This window comes from Stomoxys calcitrans, chromosome 5 (genome assembly GCF_963082655.1).
Source record: "Stomoxys calcitrans chromosome 5, idStoCalc2.1, whole genome shotgun sequence".
Classification (NCBI taxonomy): domain Eukaryota; kingdom Metazoa; phylum Arthropoda; class Insecta; order Diptera; family Muscidae; genus Stomoxys; species Stomoxys calcitrans.
The window spans coordinates 32146637-32160639 of NC_081556.1; the positions used below are offsets into that span (position 1 = coordinate 32146637).

The 14003-nt window shown below is 40.1% G+C and overlaps 1 protein-coding gene across 1 annotated transcript in view; it reads left to right on the forward strand.

The window, feature by feature from the left end:
* The window catches only part of LOC106083260 (uncharacterized), a 197014-nt gene that overhangs the window by 39376 nt on the left and 143635 nt on the right, over positions 1–14003 (forward strand). Inside the window, exon 4 of the mRNA XM_059368800.1 lies at positions 5035–5188. Within this exon, the coding sequence (XP_059224783.1) occupies positions 5035–5188 (154 nt within the window). The remainder of the gene's footprint in view (positions 1–5034; positions 5189–14003) is intronic.

Consider the following 14003-nt stretch of genomic DNA (forward strand, 5'->3'; position numbering starts at 1 on the left):
TGCTTAACCTAACTCACAGTCCCAAATTTCGGCGACATCGGTCAATAATTGCGCCTTTTATATGCCGAAAACCTTAAATCGAGAGATCGGTCTATATGGTAGCTATATCCAAATCTGAACCGATTTAGGCCAAATTAAAGAGGGATGTTGAAGGGGCTAGCACAACTCACTGTTCCAAATTTTAACATAATCGGGCAATAAATGCGCCTTTTATGGGCCCAAAACCTTAAATCCTCAGATCGGTCTATATGGCAGCTATATCCAAAACTAAACCAACCTGGGCCAAATTGAAGAAAGATGTCGAATGGCCTAACACAACTCACTGTCCCAAATTTCGACAAAATCAGATAATAAATGTGACTTTTATAAGCCTAAGACCCTAAAGCAGAGGATCGGTCTATATGATAGCTATATCCAAATCTGAACCGATCTGATTCAAATTGAATAAGGATGTTGAAGGGCCTAACACAACTCACTGTCCCAAATTTCAGCAAAATCGGATAATAAATGCGGATTTTATGGGCATAAGACCCTAAATCGGAGGATCGGTCTATATGGGGGCTATATCAGGATATAGTCAGATAAAGCCCATCTTCGAACTTAACCTGCTTATGGACAAGAAAAGAATCTGTGGAAAGTTTCAGCTCAATATTTCTAAAGACTGTAGCGTGATTTCGACAGACAGACGGACAGTCGGACGGATAGACGAACAGACAGACAGACGGACGGACAGACGGGTCGGAAATGGATATTTCGATGTGTTGCAAACGGAATAACAAAATGAATATACCCCCATCCTTTCTGTTGGGTATAATAAAGTACAAAAAGCTTAGATGGGAGCTATAACTAAAATATGCACCGAACAGCTTCAATAAAAAATATTTCTACACAGTTTGGAGCATTTGAAACATAGTTCCAGACGGACAAAACAACTAAGAGCTTACTATGAAATATCATACATTTTTAATTTTGGCTGTCCTAAACTAATATTTTGAGATATAGCAAACACAATGACGAATTTGACATACCACTCCATCCTATGGAGGAGCTCTCTGCCCCATGCATTGTTATTGGAAGCAAACATCAAAACAAAATGGCTAAAGAATAAACCCAAAAACCAAAAAGTACGCATCCACATATTCTCTGCTTAGGCTAGCAGCATTCCCAGCTCAGAATGCATTAGACCAGTACAGAAAAAGGAAATTTGTAGAGCAAAACGAATTTGTGTGAGCATTTAGTGCATCATGCATTATAATGATCTCAAGCATAAAATAAACGAGCATATTAATGGCCATTTGGGACATGTTACCATTCTTGCCTATAAAATGCACACTTACCAAGGCGTAAATGATTTCTCGCATACACACACATCATAAGGGCAGAGTACTTATGAATAAGCGAACTGACCTAAAATGGGCTAAAGAAGTCTCGTTACGATATTTGTGTCCTAATGTGTCAAAAAGTCTTACTCAAAAACAAGTAAAAACAAGGCCGAACTTAGCACGCTAAGTTCGACCGGGCCGAGTCTTATATATCCTCCACCACGGATCGCATTTGTCGAGTTCTTTTCCCGGCATCTCTTCTCAGGCAAAAAAAGGATAAAAGAAAAGATTTGCTCTGCTATTAGAGCGATATCAAGATATGGTCCGGTTCGGACCACAATTAAATTATATGTTGGAGACCTGTGTAAAATATCAGCCAATTCGAATAAGAATTGCGTCCTATGGGGGCTCAGGAAATAAAATAGAGAGATCGATTTATATGGGAGCTGTATCAGGCTAAAGACCGATTCAGACCATAACAAGTAAAAGCGTGCTAAGTTCGGCCGGGACGAATCTTATATACCCTCCACCATGGATCGCATTTGTCGAGTTGTTTTCCCGGCATCTCTTCTTAGGCAAAAAAGGATATAAGAAAAGAGTTGCTCTGCTATTAAAACGATATCAAGATATGGTCCGGTTCGGACCACAATTAAATTTAATGTTGGAGACCTGTGTGAAATTTCAGCCAATTCTTATAAGAATTGCGCCCATTGAGGCTCACGAAGTAAAAGAGAGAACGATTTATATGGGATCTGTATCGCGCTATAGACCGATTCAGAACATAATAAACACGTTTGTTGATGGTCATGAGAGGATCCGTCGTACAAAATTTCAGGCATATCGGATAATAATTGCGACCTCTAGGGGTCAAGAAGTCAAGATCCCAGATCGGTTTATATGGCAGCTATATCAGGTTATGAACCGATTTGAACCTTATTTGACACAGTTGTTGAAAGTAAAAATAAAATACGTCGTGCAAAATTTCAGCCAAATCGGATAGGAATTGCGCCCTCTAGACGTTCAACAAATCAAGATCCCAGATCGGTTTATATGGCAGCTATATCAGGTTATGGACCGATTTCAACCATACTTGGCACAGTTGTTGGATATCATAACAAAACACGTCGTGCAATATTTCATTCTGATCGGATAAGAATTGCGCACGCTAGAGGCTCAAGAAGTCAAGACCCAAGATCGGTTTATATGGCAGCTATATCAAAACATGGACCGATATGGCCCATTTACAATACCAACCGACCTACACTAAAAAGAAGTATTTGTGCAAAATTTCAAGCGGCTAGCTTTACTCCTTCGGAAGTTAGCGTGCTTTCGACAGACAGACGGACGGACGGACGGACGGACATGGCTAGATCGACATAAAATGTCACGAAGATCAAGAATATATATACTTTATGGGGTCTCAGACGAATATTTCGAGTAGTTACAAACAGAATGACGAAATTAGTATACCCCCCATCTTATGGTGGAGGGTATAAAAAATAGGCATGTTGATGGTCATGAGAGGATCCGTCGAACAAAATTTCAGGCAAATTGGATAATAATTGCGACCTCTAGAGGCTCAAGAAGTCAAGATCCCAGATAGGTTTATGTGGCAGCTATATCAGGTTAAGAACCTATTTGAACCTTATTTGGCACAGTTGTTGAAAGTCATAATAATATACGTAATGCTAAATTTCAGCCAAATCGGATAGGAATTGCGCCCTCTAGAAGCTCAAGAAGTCAAGTACCCAGATCGGTTTATATGACAGCTACATCAGGTTATTTACCGATTTGAAACATAATTGGCACGGATAAGAATTGCGCCCTCTAGATGCTCAATAAGTAAGGACCTAAGAGGTCAAGACCTAAGATCGGTTTATATGGCAGCTATATCAGATAATGGAGCGATTTGAACCATACTTGGCACTGTTGTTGGATATCATAACAAAACACGTCGTGCGGAATTTCATTCCAATCGGATAAGAATTGCGCACTCTAGAGGCTCAAGAAGTCAAGACCCCAAGATCGGTTTATATGACAGCTATATCAAAATATGGACCGATATGGCCATTTACAATCCCCACCGACCTAATAACACTAATAAGAAGTATTTGTGCAAAATTGCAAGCGGCTAGCTTTACTCCTTCGAAAGGACGGACGGACAGACGGACGGACATGGCTAGATTGATATAAAATGTCACAACGATCAAGAATATATATACTTTATGGGGTCTCAGACGAATATTTCGAGTAGTTGCAAACAGAAAGACGAAATTAGTATACCCCCATCCTATGGTGGAGGGTATAAAAATAGAGATATTGAGCCAAAATTTTGCACAGATTTTTTTTCTTGTTCATAAGCAGGTTAAGTTCGAAGATGAGCTATATGGGACTAAATCTTGATATAGCCCCCATATAGACCGATCGACCGATTTAGGGCCTTAGGCCCATAAAAGCCACATTTATTATCCAATTTTGCTGAAATTTAAGACAGTAAGTTGTGTTAGGCCCTTCTTCATCTTTCTCCGTATAGACCGATCCTCCGATTTAGGGTCTTAGGCCCACTAAAGCAACATTTATTATCCAATTTTGCTGAAATTTGAGACAGTTAGTTGTGTTAGGCTCTTCGTCCTCCTCCTTCAATTTGGCTCAGATCGGTTCAGATTTGAATATGGCTGCCGTATAGACCGATCCTCCGATTTAGTGTCTTACGCCCATTTATTATCAGAATTTGCTGAAATTTGAGACAGTGAGTTGTCTTAGGTCTTTCCACATCTTTCTTTTATTTGGTCTAGATCGGTTCAGATTGGGACACAGCTGCCATATAGACCGATCTCTCGATTTAAGGTTTTGGGCCCATAAAAGGTGCATTTATTGTCCGATTTCTCCGAAATTTGGAACATTGAGTTAAGTTAAGGCCCTTGATATACTTCTGCAATATGGCACAGACGATCTCTCTGTTTTAGGTTTTGGGGCCATAAAAGGCGAATCTATTGTCCGATGTCGCTGAAATTTGAGACAATTCGTATTGTTAGGCTCTTCGACGTCCTTCTTCAATTTGGCACAGATCGGTCCAAATTTGGATATAGCTGCCATATAGACCGATCTCTCGGTTTTAGGATTTGGGGCCATAGAAGCCACATTTATTATCCGATCTTGCTGAAATTTGGGACAGTGGGTTGTATTAGGCTGTTCGACGTCCTTCTGCAACTTGGCCCAAATCGGTCCAGATTTGGATATAGCTGCCACATAGAACGATATCACGATTTAAAGACTTGACCCCATAAAAGGCGCATTTATAATCCGATTTCACTGAAATTTGACACAGTGACTTATGTTAGGCTTTTCGACATCCGTATCGTTTGTGGTTCAGATCAGTTTATTTTTAGATATAGCTACTAAAAGGACCAATATTAGTATTTGGTTGAAATCGGAACATATTTCGATAAAGCTGCTATGGGACATAAGTCATGCATTTTTCACCGGATTTTGATGAAAGGTGGTTTACATATATAGATGGTGGGTATCCAAAGTTTGGGGCGGCCGAACTGAACGCCTTTTTACTTGTTATTTATGATTAGCACTTGGTGTTTGCTGATATCAGCAAATTTTTTTTTTTCTGGTTGTATAGTTTGCGATTTTGATCCACTGTGTTGCAATGTGCTTTTTTTAAAATATTGACAATTGATCTTATTTTTGTTTCTTTTTTCAGGATAAAAATTCATACAAAATTAATAGCGGTGCCAAAAGTGAAGCTCGTCTGCCTGCCGTTTTCCGGGCTCATCATAATGCACGCATTCTATGCGTTATGGAGCATCCCACATTGAAAATTCGACAAAACGCTTCGCTGCTATTGGATGTTCAATGTAAGTAAAGCTTAAATGCAATTTTATCTAGGACACACATCGATTGTTCATTGAAAACAACACAAATAAAATTTTAAAGGGAAGTATTTGGGAAAATCAATAATTATCGGTAAAGATTTTTTCTGCAGTATTGCATGTAAATTTGAAGTCAATGATGATGGAAATCATGTTATGGCAATGTGCCTTTTGGTATTTACTGGTGTTTATTCTAGGAAAATCATCAGACAGATTCGAATATGGCATAACAAAATTCCACAAAATCAATTGAAAATATAGCCTAAGGCATTTTATACATAAAGTATGGCTCTAAGGATCAATTTTTGTTCTTAGGATGAAAAACATACAGGCTTTGATGCGTCGACCATTTATGAAACATAGAAAAAAAATTCTTGTTATACTCACACCACTTTTGTGGTACAGGGTATAACAACTTAGTAAATTTGTTTGTAACACCCAAAAGGAAGAGAGATAGACCCATTGATAAGTATACCGATCGACTGAGAATCGTTTTCTGATTCGATTTAGCTAAGTCCGTCTATCTGTCGACTGAGAATCACTTTCTGATTCGATTTAGCTAAGTCCGTCTGTCTGTCCGTCTGTCTGTCTGTCTGTCCATCTGTCCATGTCAATTTGTGTACAAACTACAGGTCGTATGGGCGTGTTTTTCGGCCTAGAGACGAAGCCTGTTGAAATTGGAAAAATTCGGTTCAGGTTTGGGCATAGATCCTATATCTAAATATGTTCGTCCTTTTTCCAGCAATAATGCAATAAAAAGGTCATTGGTTAACCGATTCTTTCAAAATTTTGCAGGAAGGATTTTCTTATGACTCTGGACATTGCTGGTGAATTTTACGGAAATCGGTTCAGATTTAGATATTGCTCTCATATATATACATCGCCCGATTTTCACTCCTAAAGCCACAGCAAACGCATTTATTGACAAATCTTGCCAAAACTTCGTACAACGATTTCGTCGACGACTTTCCCAATTTCTATAAAGTTTGCTCGTAATCGGTTCAGATTTAGATATAGATCCCATATATTTGTTCCGATTTGCAGTAATATTGCAATAAAATGGCCACCTGTTAACCGATTCTGTCGAAATTTGGCTGGAAGGATTTTCTTATGACTCTCAACATTATTGGCAAATCGGTTCAGATTTATATAAAGCTCTTCTGTATATATATCGCCCGATTTTAACTTCTAGAGTCACAGTCGCTACGCAGACGATGTCTTAATACTTTTAAGAGGTAAGGATCCGAACGAGAACGAGCTATGCAGAAGGGCCGAAAGGTCTTGCATATGGCTTATGACTGGGCTAGAACCAAAGGTCTCAATGTTAACCCAGATAAGACTGAAATATGCCTGTTCACGAGGAAGACGAATGTGGGCGAATTTAACGCACCACATTTCCTCAATAAGACGATTTCGATATCTGACCAGGTCAAATACTTAGGTGTGATCTTGGACAGGAAACTGAATTGGAAGTTTCACATTCAAGAGCGTACTGAGAAGGCTCACAGATGTTGGACACTATGAGCCTACGGCCCCAAAATGGGGCCTAAATCCGAGCATAGTCCACTGGCTCTACAGAAGCGTGATTAGACCAATACATACTTACGCCTTTGTGGTTTGGGGTACTGGTATGGAGAAAAAGTGCAACATGAGGACCATACAACAGGTTCAGAGAACATGTTGTTTTGCCATAGGCGGAGCGATGAGTACCACGCACACTAGGGCATTGGAGACTATTCTAGATATCCAACCCATTGACATACAGATTAAGTGTGAGGCAGCCACTACGGCTATGACACTTAAAGCGATGGGAGAATGGATTGAGGATGGGAGCAGCGCATACCATCGCGGTATAATCGAGGGGACGATGGAAAACCTAGAGGGAAGGGGAGAGGTTTCCAATCAGATACCTGAGATGAACCTTGAGGTCGAGTGCAAAGGACTTCTGCCATCGGCACAGACTTGGATTGACGGATCCTCAGTATTGCATCTGGTCGATCATGTTACACGGACGGATCAAAACTAGAGGACAGAGAGGGCCTGGGGGTCTACATTGAGAACCCAGGGACTGAGATCTGTTTTAGACTGCCTGACCATAAGACGGTCTTGCAGGCGGAGTTCCGGGTGACCACGGAATGCGTGAAGTGGTGTGGTGCTAACGAGAGGACGTTGAATCTGAACATATTTACCGACAGTAAAATTGCCATAAGGGCAATTACAACCAGGACGGTATGGTCACAAATAGTCGTGCAGTGAAAGAAGGAGATTAACGCCTTCTCTGGGGATGGCAAAATCCGCATCGTTTGGGTGCCGGGCCGTAACGGAATAAGGGGAAATGAACGGGCAGAAGGCTAGAGGACTGTTGTCAATTAACTTGGTTAACCCGAAGCCTTTCGGGTCGACGCAGTCCGAGTTAAGAGAGTGGGCGACAATTGCGCATGCAACATTGTGGAACAGCGAAACGGTCGGTAGGACGGCGAAAATCCTATGGGAGGATCCAGATCGTGAGAAGACGAGGCTATTACTGAGAGGAAGGAAAAAGGAGGTCAGTAAAGCTGTTGGTATTATAACGGGACATATAGGACTACGAGCTCACTTATATAAAATCGGTGCGGCAAGTGATAGCATGTATAGGGCATGCGGGGAAGATGATGAGACGTTGGAGCATTTTCTTTGTGATTGCCCGGCTTTCGCTTCCGACAGATACCGGTACTTAGGTGGAGACACAATATCAGACATGAGCCAACTTAGGGGAGTGGCATTGAAAACAATTAAGAAATTTCTGGATATGTATATCACCAGATTTTCACCCCAAGAGCTACTGTACGCGCAATCTTGTCAAAATTTTGCACAACGCTCTCATCGACGACTACCACATTATCTGAGGACTTTACTCGAAATCGGTTCAAAATTAGAAAAAGCTCCCATTCGTCAGATTTTGGGTAATGCAACAATGTTGTCAACCGAAGTTATTACAGTTTGAACATATTTGCTCGCTGAGGTCCATCAAAATTGGTTCTGAATTGTATATAGCTCCCACATTGTACTTATAGGGTAGGTGTAGGGTATAATACGGTCGGCACCGCCCGACTCTTACCCTTCCTTACTGGTGTTTTTAATACTTCCATAATGCTTAAATTAAATTTCTCTTTAAAAATTTAAAATTTTAGTTTATTATTCACGTGAAAGTTCAAACCCATTTTCCAAAATCAGTCAATTAAATATATTTTATTATATCTCAAGTTATTTATATTAAAGTCCTTCAAATGCCAGGTCTTTTTCTAGGTGTCCTTTGTTATCTCAATTTAAATTTCTTTCCACATCATTTAACCGGCTTAAGGGATATTTTGTTTTTCTTTTCCTTTATGCTCTGCAATTGAAAGGAAAAAAATGTTGCCTTCTATGCTGCTGCAAGAATGTCTGCTGACTTGTAGTATGGCGTTTGTGTGTGTGTGTGTGTGTGTGTGTGTGTGTGTGGTGTGTGTGTGTTTGGGGAGTAACTGTAGGTGTTGTTGCGGGTGCCGTTGTGAGTGTATGCGTATATCAATGTCGCTGGCTGTCTTTTCGAATTGCTTAACTTTTGTTTATGCCAGCTGCTGAGCTGGTAGCTGGTCGTGCTCCTAGGTCTCATGCTGAAGCTGTCTTAAATGGTTGTTGGTTTTGAATGCAATTTCGTTTTTTTTTTTTTCTTTTTGCTCCGCTTCTCTTCTTTTAGGTTCATTCATTGGCAGCGATTTTGATTCTTTTCGAGTAAATGCATTCTGCTACATTGGTTTTGTAGCTGCTAAGATTTTTTCCTATGGTGGTTTTATATCAATTGACAGCCTTAGTGGCTTTTGGAGTTTCGTTTTTAAAAGAAAGCCATCATAGCCCAAAAGGGAAAAAATAACGACTTTGGCTTTATTTTTCATTTTTTTTTGCACTCTGCCAACTATCTGAAGAATGGTAGCGAATTCTGAATTGTCGCTTTTGTTAGTTTTGTTGTTGCTGTTATTGTTTATCGTTGTCGTCGTCGTTGTCGTCATCATGGTTGGCAGTTTGTTTACCAATTCTTGTTCTTGTCCTGGCCAATGGTGGTGATGGCGGCCCTTCTTCTTGTTGTTGGCATTGTATATAGACTTTAGCTTTTAACATTCATTTTTTACGACTCTTCTTGTGAAGTTTCTTGTCGGGCTAATGACACTTTAACGACTCTTGACTTTGTGCTTTATGAAGTGCATGTATAAAAGCCGTAACCAGTAGACTGGCAAGCAGATATGGCACGGTAGTTAGCTGCATCGTATTCACTTAACATCATCTTTTTCATTTTTTTTTTCCTTTAAATAGTGCTTATGAGAGATGGGAATTAACAAGGACTTGCATGAAAATAAAAGTAATAGTTGAATTTTTTTTTTTCAATGCATTTCCGTGTTTAATCCCAAAAGTATGCAATAGATTAAGGCTTTGCCACAGGAAAGAGTTACCGCCTAGTACATATGGATTAACTTCTACAAAGTAAAATTAAGGAACAGCCAGGAGGATAATTGAAATACGTACTGTAAGATTAAATTTTTTTAATATTTTAATTTAATGATAAAGGGCTGACCCCTTATAAATAGCCAAGACTGAACGGCATTCAGTCAAAATTCAACAAAATCGGGTAGTAAAAAAAGCTTTTATGAGCTCTAGACCCTTAATCGGCAGATCGGTCTATATGGCAGCTATATCTAAATATAGTCCGATCTGAACCATATTTAGGTCCTTTGTTGGGAGGCCTTAAGATATTCACTCCTTCAAATTTCAGCGAAATCAGTTAAAAAATAAGGCTTTTATTGGCTTCAGAGCCTTAATCAGGAGATCGGTCCATATGGCAGCTATATCTAGGTATAGTCCGATCTCAACCATATTTGGGTCAGATGTTGGGAGGCCCAAAACTACTCATTGTTTCAAATTTCAGGGAAATGGGGCAATAAATGCCCCTCCTAATGCTGGCGACATTTGTGAGGTACTATGCCATGTAAAACTTCTCTCCAAAAAGTTGTCGCACTGCGGCTCGCCGTTCGGACTCGGCTATAAAAAGGAGGCCCCATATCATTGAGCTTAAACTTGAATCGGATATGTGAGAAGTTTGCCCCTATTCCTTAGTGAAATGTTCATGGGCAAAATTTGCAAAAATAAAGCTTTTATGGGCTTCAGACCCTTTATCGTCAGATCGGTCTATATAGCAACTATATCCAAATATGGTCCGAATTGTCCCGTTCAAGAACTTAACCAGCATGCATCAAAAAGACGTATCGGTGGCAAATTTCAGCTCAATATCTCAATTTTTGAAGGCTGTAGAGTGATTACAACAGACGGGCGGACGGACGAACAGACGGACAGACACGCGGACGTCGATACATCTTCTTAGAATTTTACGACGATCCGAGATATATATACTTTGTAGGGTCGGAAATGAATATTTCGAATGACGGAATGACTATATGAATATACCCCCTATCCTTCTGTGATATGTAAAAAAAGAAATAGCTTCTCTGGATAACCCATATCCACACTTAAACATTGTTAGACGACAAACAGTGAGTTAGAACTGAAAAAACTAGTAAATATGCCGTGTGTGAACGGGTCGAGATATCTCTTTGAAATTTGAAAGGGAGGGTTAGAGCTGAGGTGTTAGCGAGATAGAGTGTAAATTTTAAGGCCCCAGGTGGAACGGGTGCCTTTTGGCAGACCTTTAAATTTGGTTACCTCGATATTTCGAAACTTTGTTGAGGCTGCCAAATCTTCATTTGTGATCCGATTTCCGATATTTTTCCAAAGTCCAGTTCCTCCATTCGGATTCACCATCTTTTACTCCATATGTCCTCCAAACCCATGCAAAAAGTTTTTTGGACCTAACAAAATTTGTAGCCTCTACAGCAAATTTACTAAAAAATGCCGATTTTGAAACCAACTTTCCCTAAAAGGGGTATTTTGGGGATTTTTGTAAAAGAAATGTGGGCAGATTTTATTTTTGGTATTTTAAGGACACTTTAACCTGAACTGTTCAGTAATAACTACTAAGACATTTCTATTCCTTCTTTTCTTAGCATTTTTTATACCCACCACCGAAGGATGGGGGTATATTCATTTTGTCATTCCGTTTGCAACACATCGAAATATTCATTTCCGACCCTATAAAGTATATATATTCTTGATCAGCGTAAAAATCTAAGACGATCTAGCCATGTCCGTCCGTCTGTCCGTCTGTCTGTTGAAATCACGCTACAGTCTTTAAAAATAGAGATATTGAGCTGAAATTTTGCACAGATTCTTTTTTTGTCCATAAGCAGGTTAAGTTCGAAGATGGGCTATATCGGACTATATCTTGATATAGCCCCCATATAGACCGATCCGCCGATTTAGGGTCTTAGGCCCATAAAAGCCACATTTATCATCCGATTTTGCTGAAATTTGGGACAGTGAGTTGTGTTAGGCGTTTCGACATTCTTCGTCAATTTGGCTCAGATCGGTCCAGATTTGGATATAGCTGCCATATAGACCGATCCTCCGATTTAAGGTCTAAAGCCCATAAAAGCCACATTTATTATCCGATTTCGCTGAAATTTGGGACAGGGATTTGTGTTAGGCCCTTCAACTTCCTTCGTAAATTTGGACCAGATCGGTACAGATTTGGATATAGCTGCCATATAGACCGATCCTCCGATTTAGGGTCTTAGGCCCACAAAAGCTAAATTTGTTATCCGATTTTGATGAAATTCAGGACAGTGTCAATTTGGCTCAGATCGGTCCAGATTTGGATATAGCTGCCATATAGACCGATCCTCCGATTAAGGGTCTTAAGCCCATAAAAGCCACATACATTATCCGATTTTGCTGAAATTTGGGACAGGGAGTTATGTTAGGCCCTTCAACTTCCTTTGTTAATTTTGCCTAGATCGGTCCAGATTTGGATATAGCTGCCATATAGACCGATCCTCCGATTTAGGGTCTTAAGCCCATAAAAGCCACATTTATTATCCGATTTTGCTGAAGCTTTGGACAGTGAGTTGTCTTAGGCCCTTTGACACATTTCTTAAATTTGGTCCAGATCGGTTCAGATTTGGATATAGCTGCCATATAGACCGATTTCCTGATTTAAGGTTTTTGGCCCATAAAATGCTCATTTATTGTCCGATGTCGCTGAAATTCGGGACAGTGAGTTAAATTAAGCCCCTAAACTTACTTTTGCAATATCGCATAGATCGGTCCAGATTTGGATATAGCTGCCATATAGACCGATATCTAGGTTTTAGGTTTTGGGGCCATAAAAGGCGCATTTATTGTCTGATGTCGCTGAAATTTGAGACAGTGAGTTAAGTTAGGCTCTTCGACGTCCTTCTTCAATTTTGCCCAGATTGGTCTAGATTTGAATATAGCTGCCATATAGACCGATCTCTCGATTTAAGGTTTTGGGCCCATAAAAGAGGCATTTATTGTCCGATTTCGCTCAAATTTGGGACAGTGCTTTAAGTTAGGCTCTTCGACATTTTTATGCAACTTGGCCCAAATCGGTCCAGATTTGGATATAGCTGCCATGTAAACCGATATCTCGATTTAAAGTCTTGGCCCCACAAAATTCGCATTTATAATCCGATATCACTGAAATTTGACAAAGTCTTATGTTAGGCTTTTCGACATCCGTGTCGTATATGGTTCAGATCGGTTTATTTTTACATATATCTACTGTACTTATTAGTATTTGGTCCAAATCGGAACATATATGGGAACTGATATGGGACATAAGTTATGAATTTTTCACCGAATTTTGATGAAAGGCGGTTTACATATATACCCGAGGTGGTGGGTATCCAAAGTTCGGCCCGGCCGAACTTAATGCCTTTTTACTTGTTTTTTTTGGATTTGAAAATCTGACCACAAATGAAGATTGGACAGCCCGAACAATTTTTCGAAATACTGAGGTGACCAAATTTAGGGGCCTGCGCCCGGATAAAATAGGGCCTTGAAATGTTGGCGCTAACCATTCTAATTTTCAAAGAAATATCTCTTCCCGTTCTCACTAGTCATATTTTTTACCAAGTTTTTTTCGATTTTCTCCCACTGTGCGTTGTTAGACGACATGGAAGTGAGACGAGGATAAATTGTGGCTTTTGACGAAAACGCATTTTTCTCAGGATACGTACATATTGGCGGTAAGCATTGACATTGAGAAGGCTTAGTACAATGTGTCGACCAAAACAGTGTTCTAATCCTCAGACATTAACCGGGAGGACCCGGACTTTAGAGACTGGATAAAGCATATGCTATGCCCAAAACATAATTATAAGGGAGAAGTGGCACAGGGAATGACACAGGAGGGCATGTTATCTTCACTCCTATGGGTGGCCACCATAATGGACCTTTTACGGATTCCGACTAAGGAGGGATTTGAACCCGTTTGCTACTCAGACGATATTTTAACACTTCTAAGGGTTAGAGTCCGAATCAGTTTCGCAGAAAGGCCTAAAGGATCTGATATTGCATGAGTCTGAGCTAGTCATAGGGATCTCAATGATAGCCCAGAGAAGGCAGGAATCTGCGTGTACATGAGGTGAGTTAATTTGGCGCACCACGTTTCCTTAATAGGTCGATTTCGACATCCGACAAGGTAAAATACTTAGAAGTTATCTTAGACAGGAAACTGAATTAGAAGTGTCACATTCGGAAGCGTATCGAGAAGTTTCGAAGATGTTGGTGACAAAGGTAGATGGGCCGTAGGCTCGAAATGGAGCCTGAATCCGTGGAAAGTCCACTGGCTCTACAGAAGAATGATTAGACCACT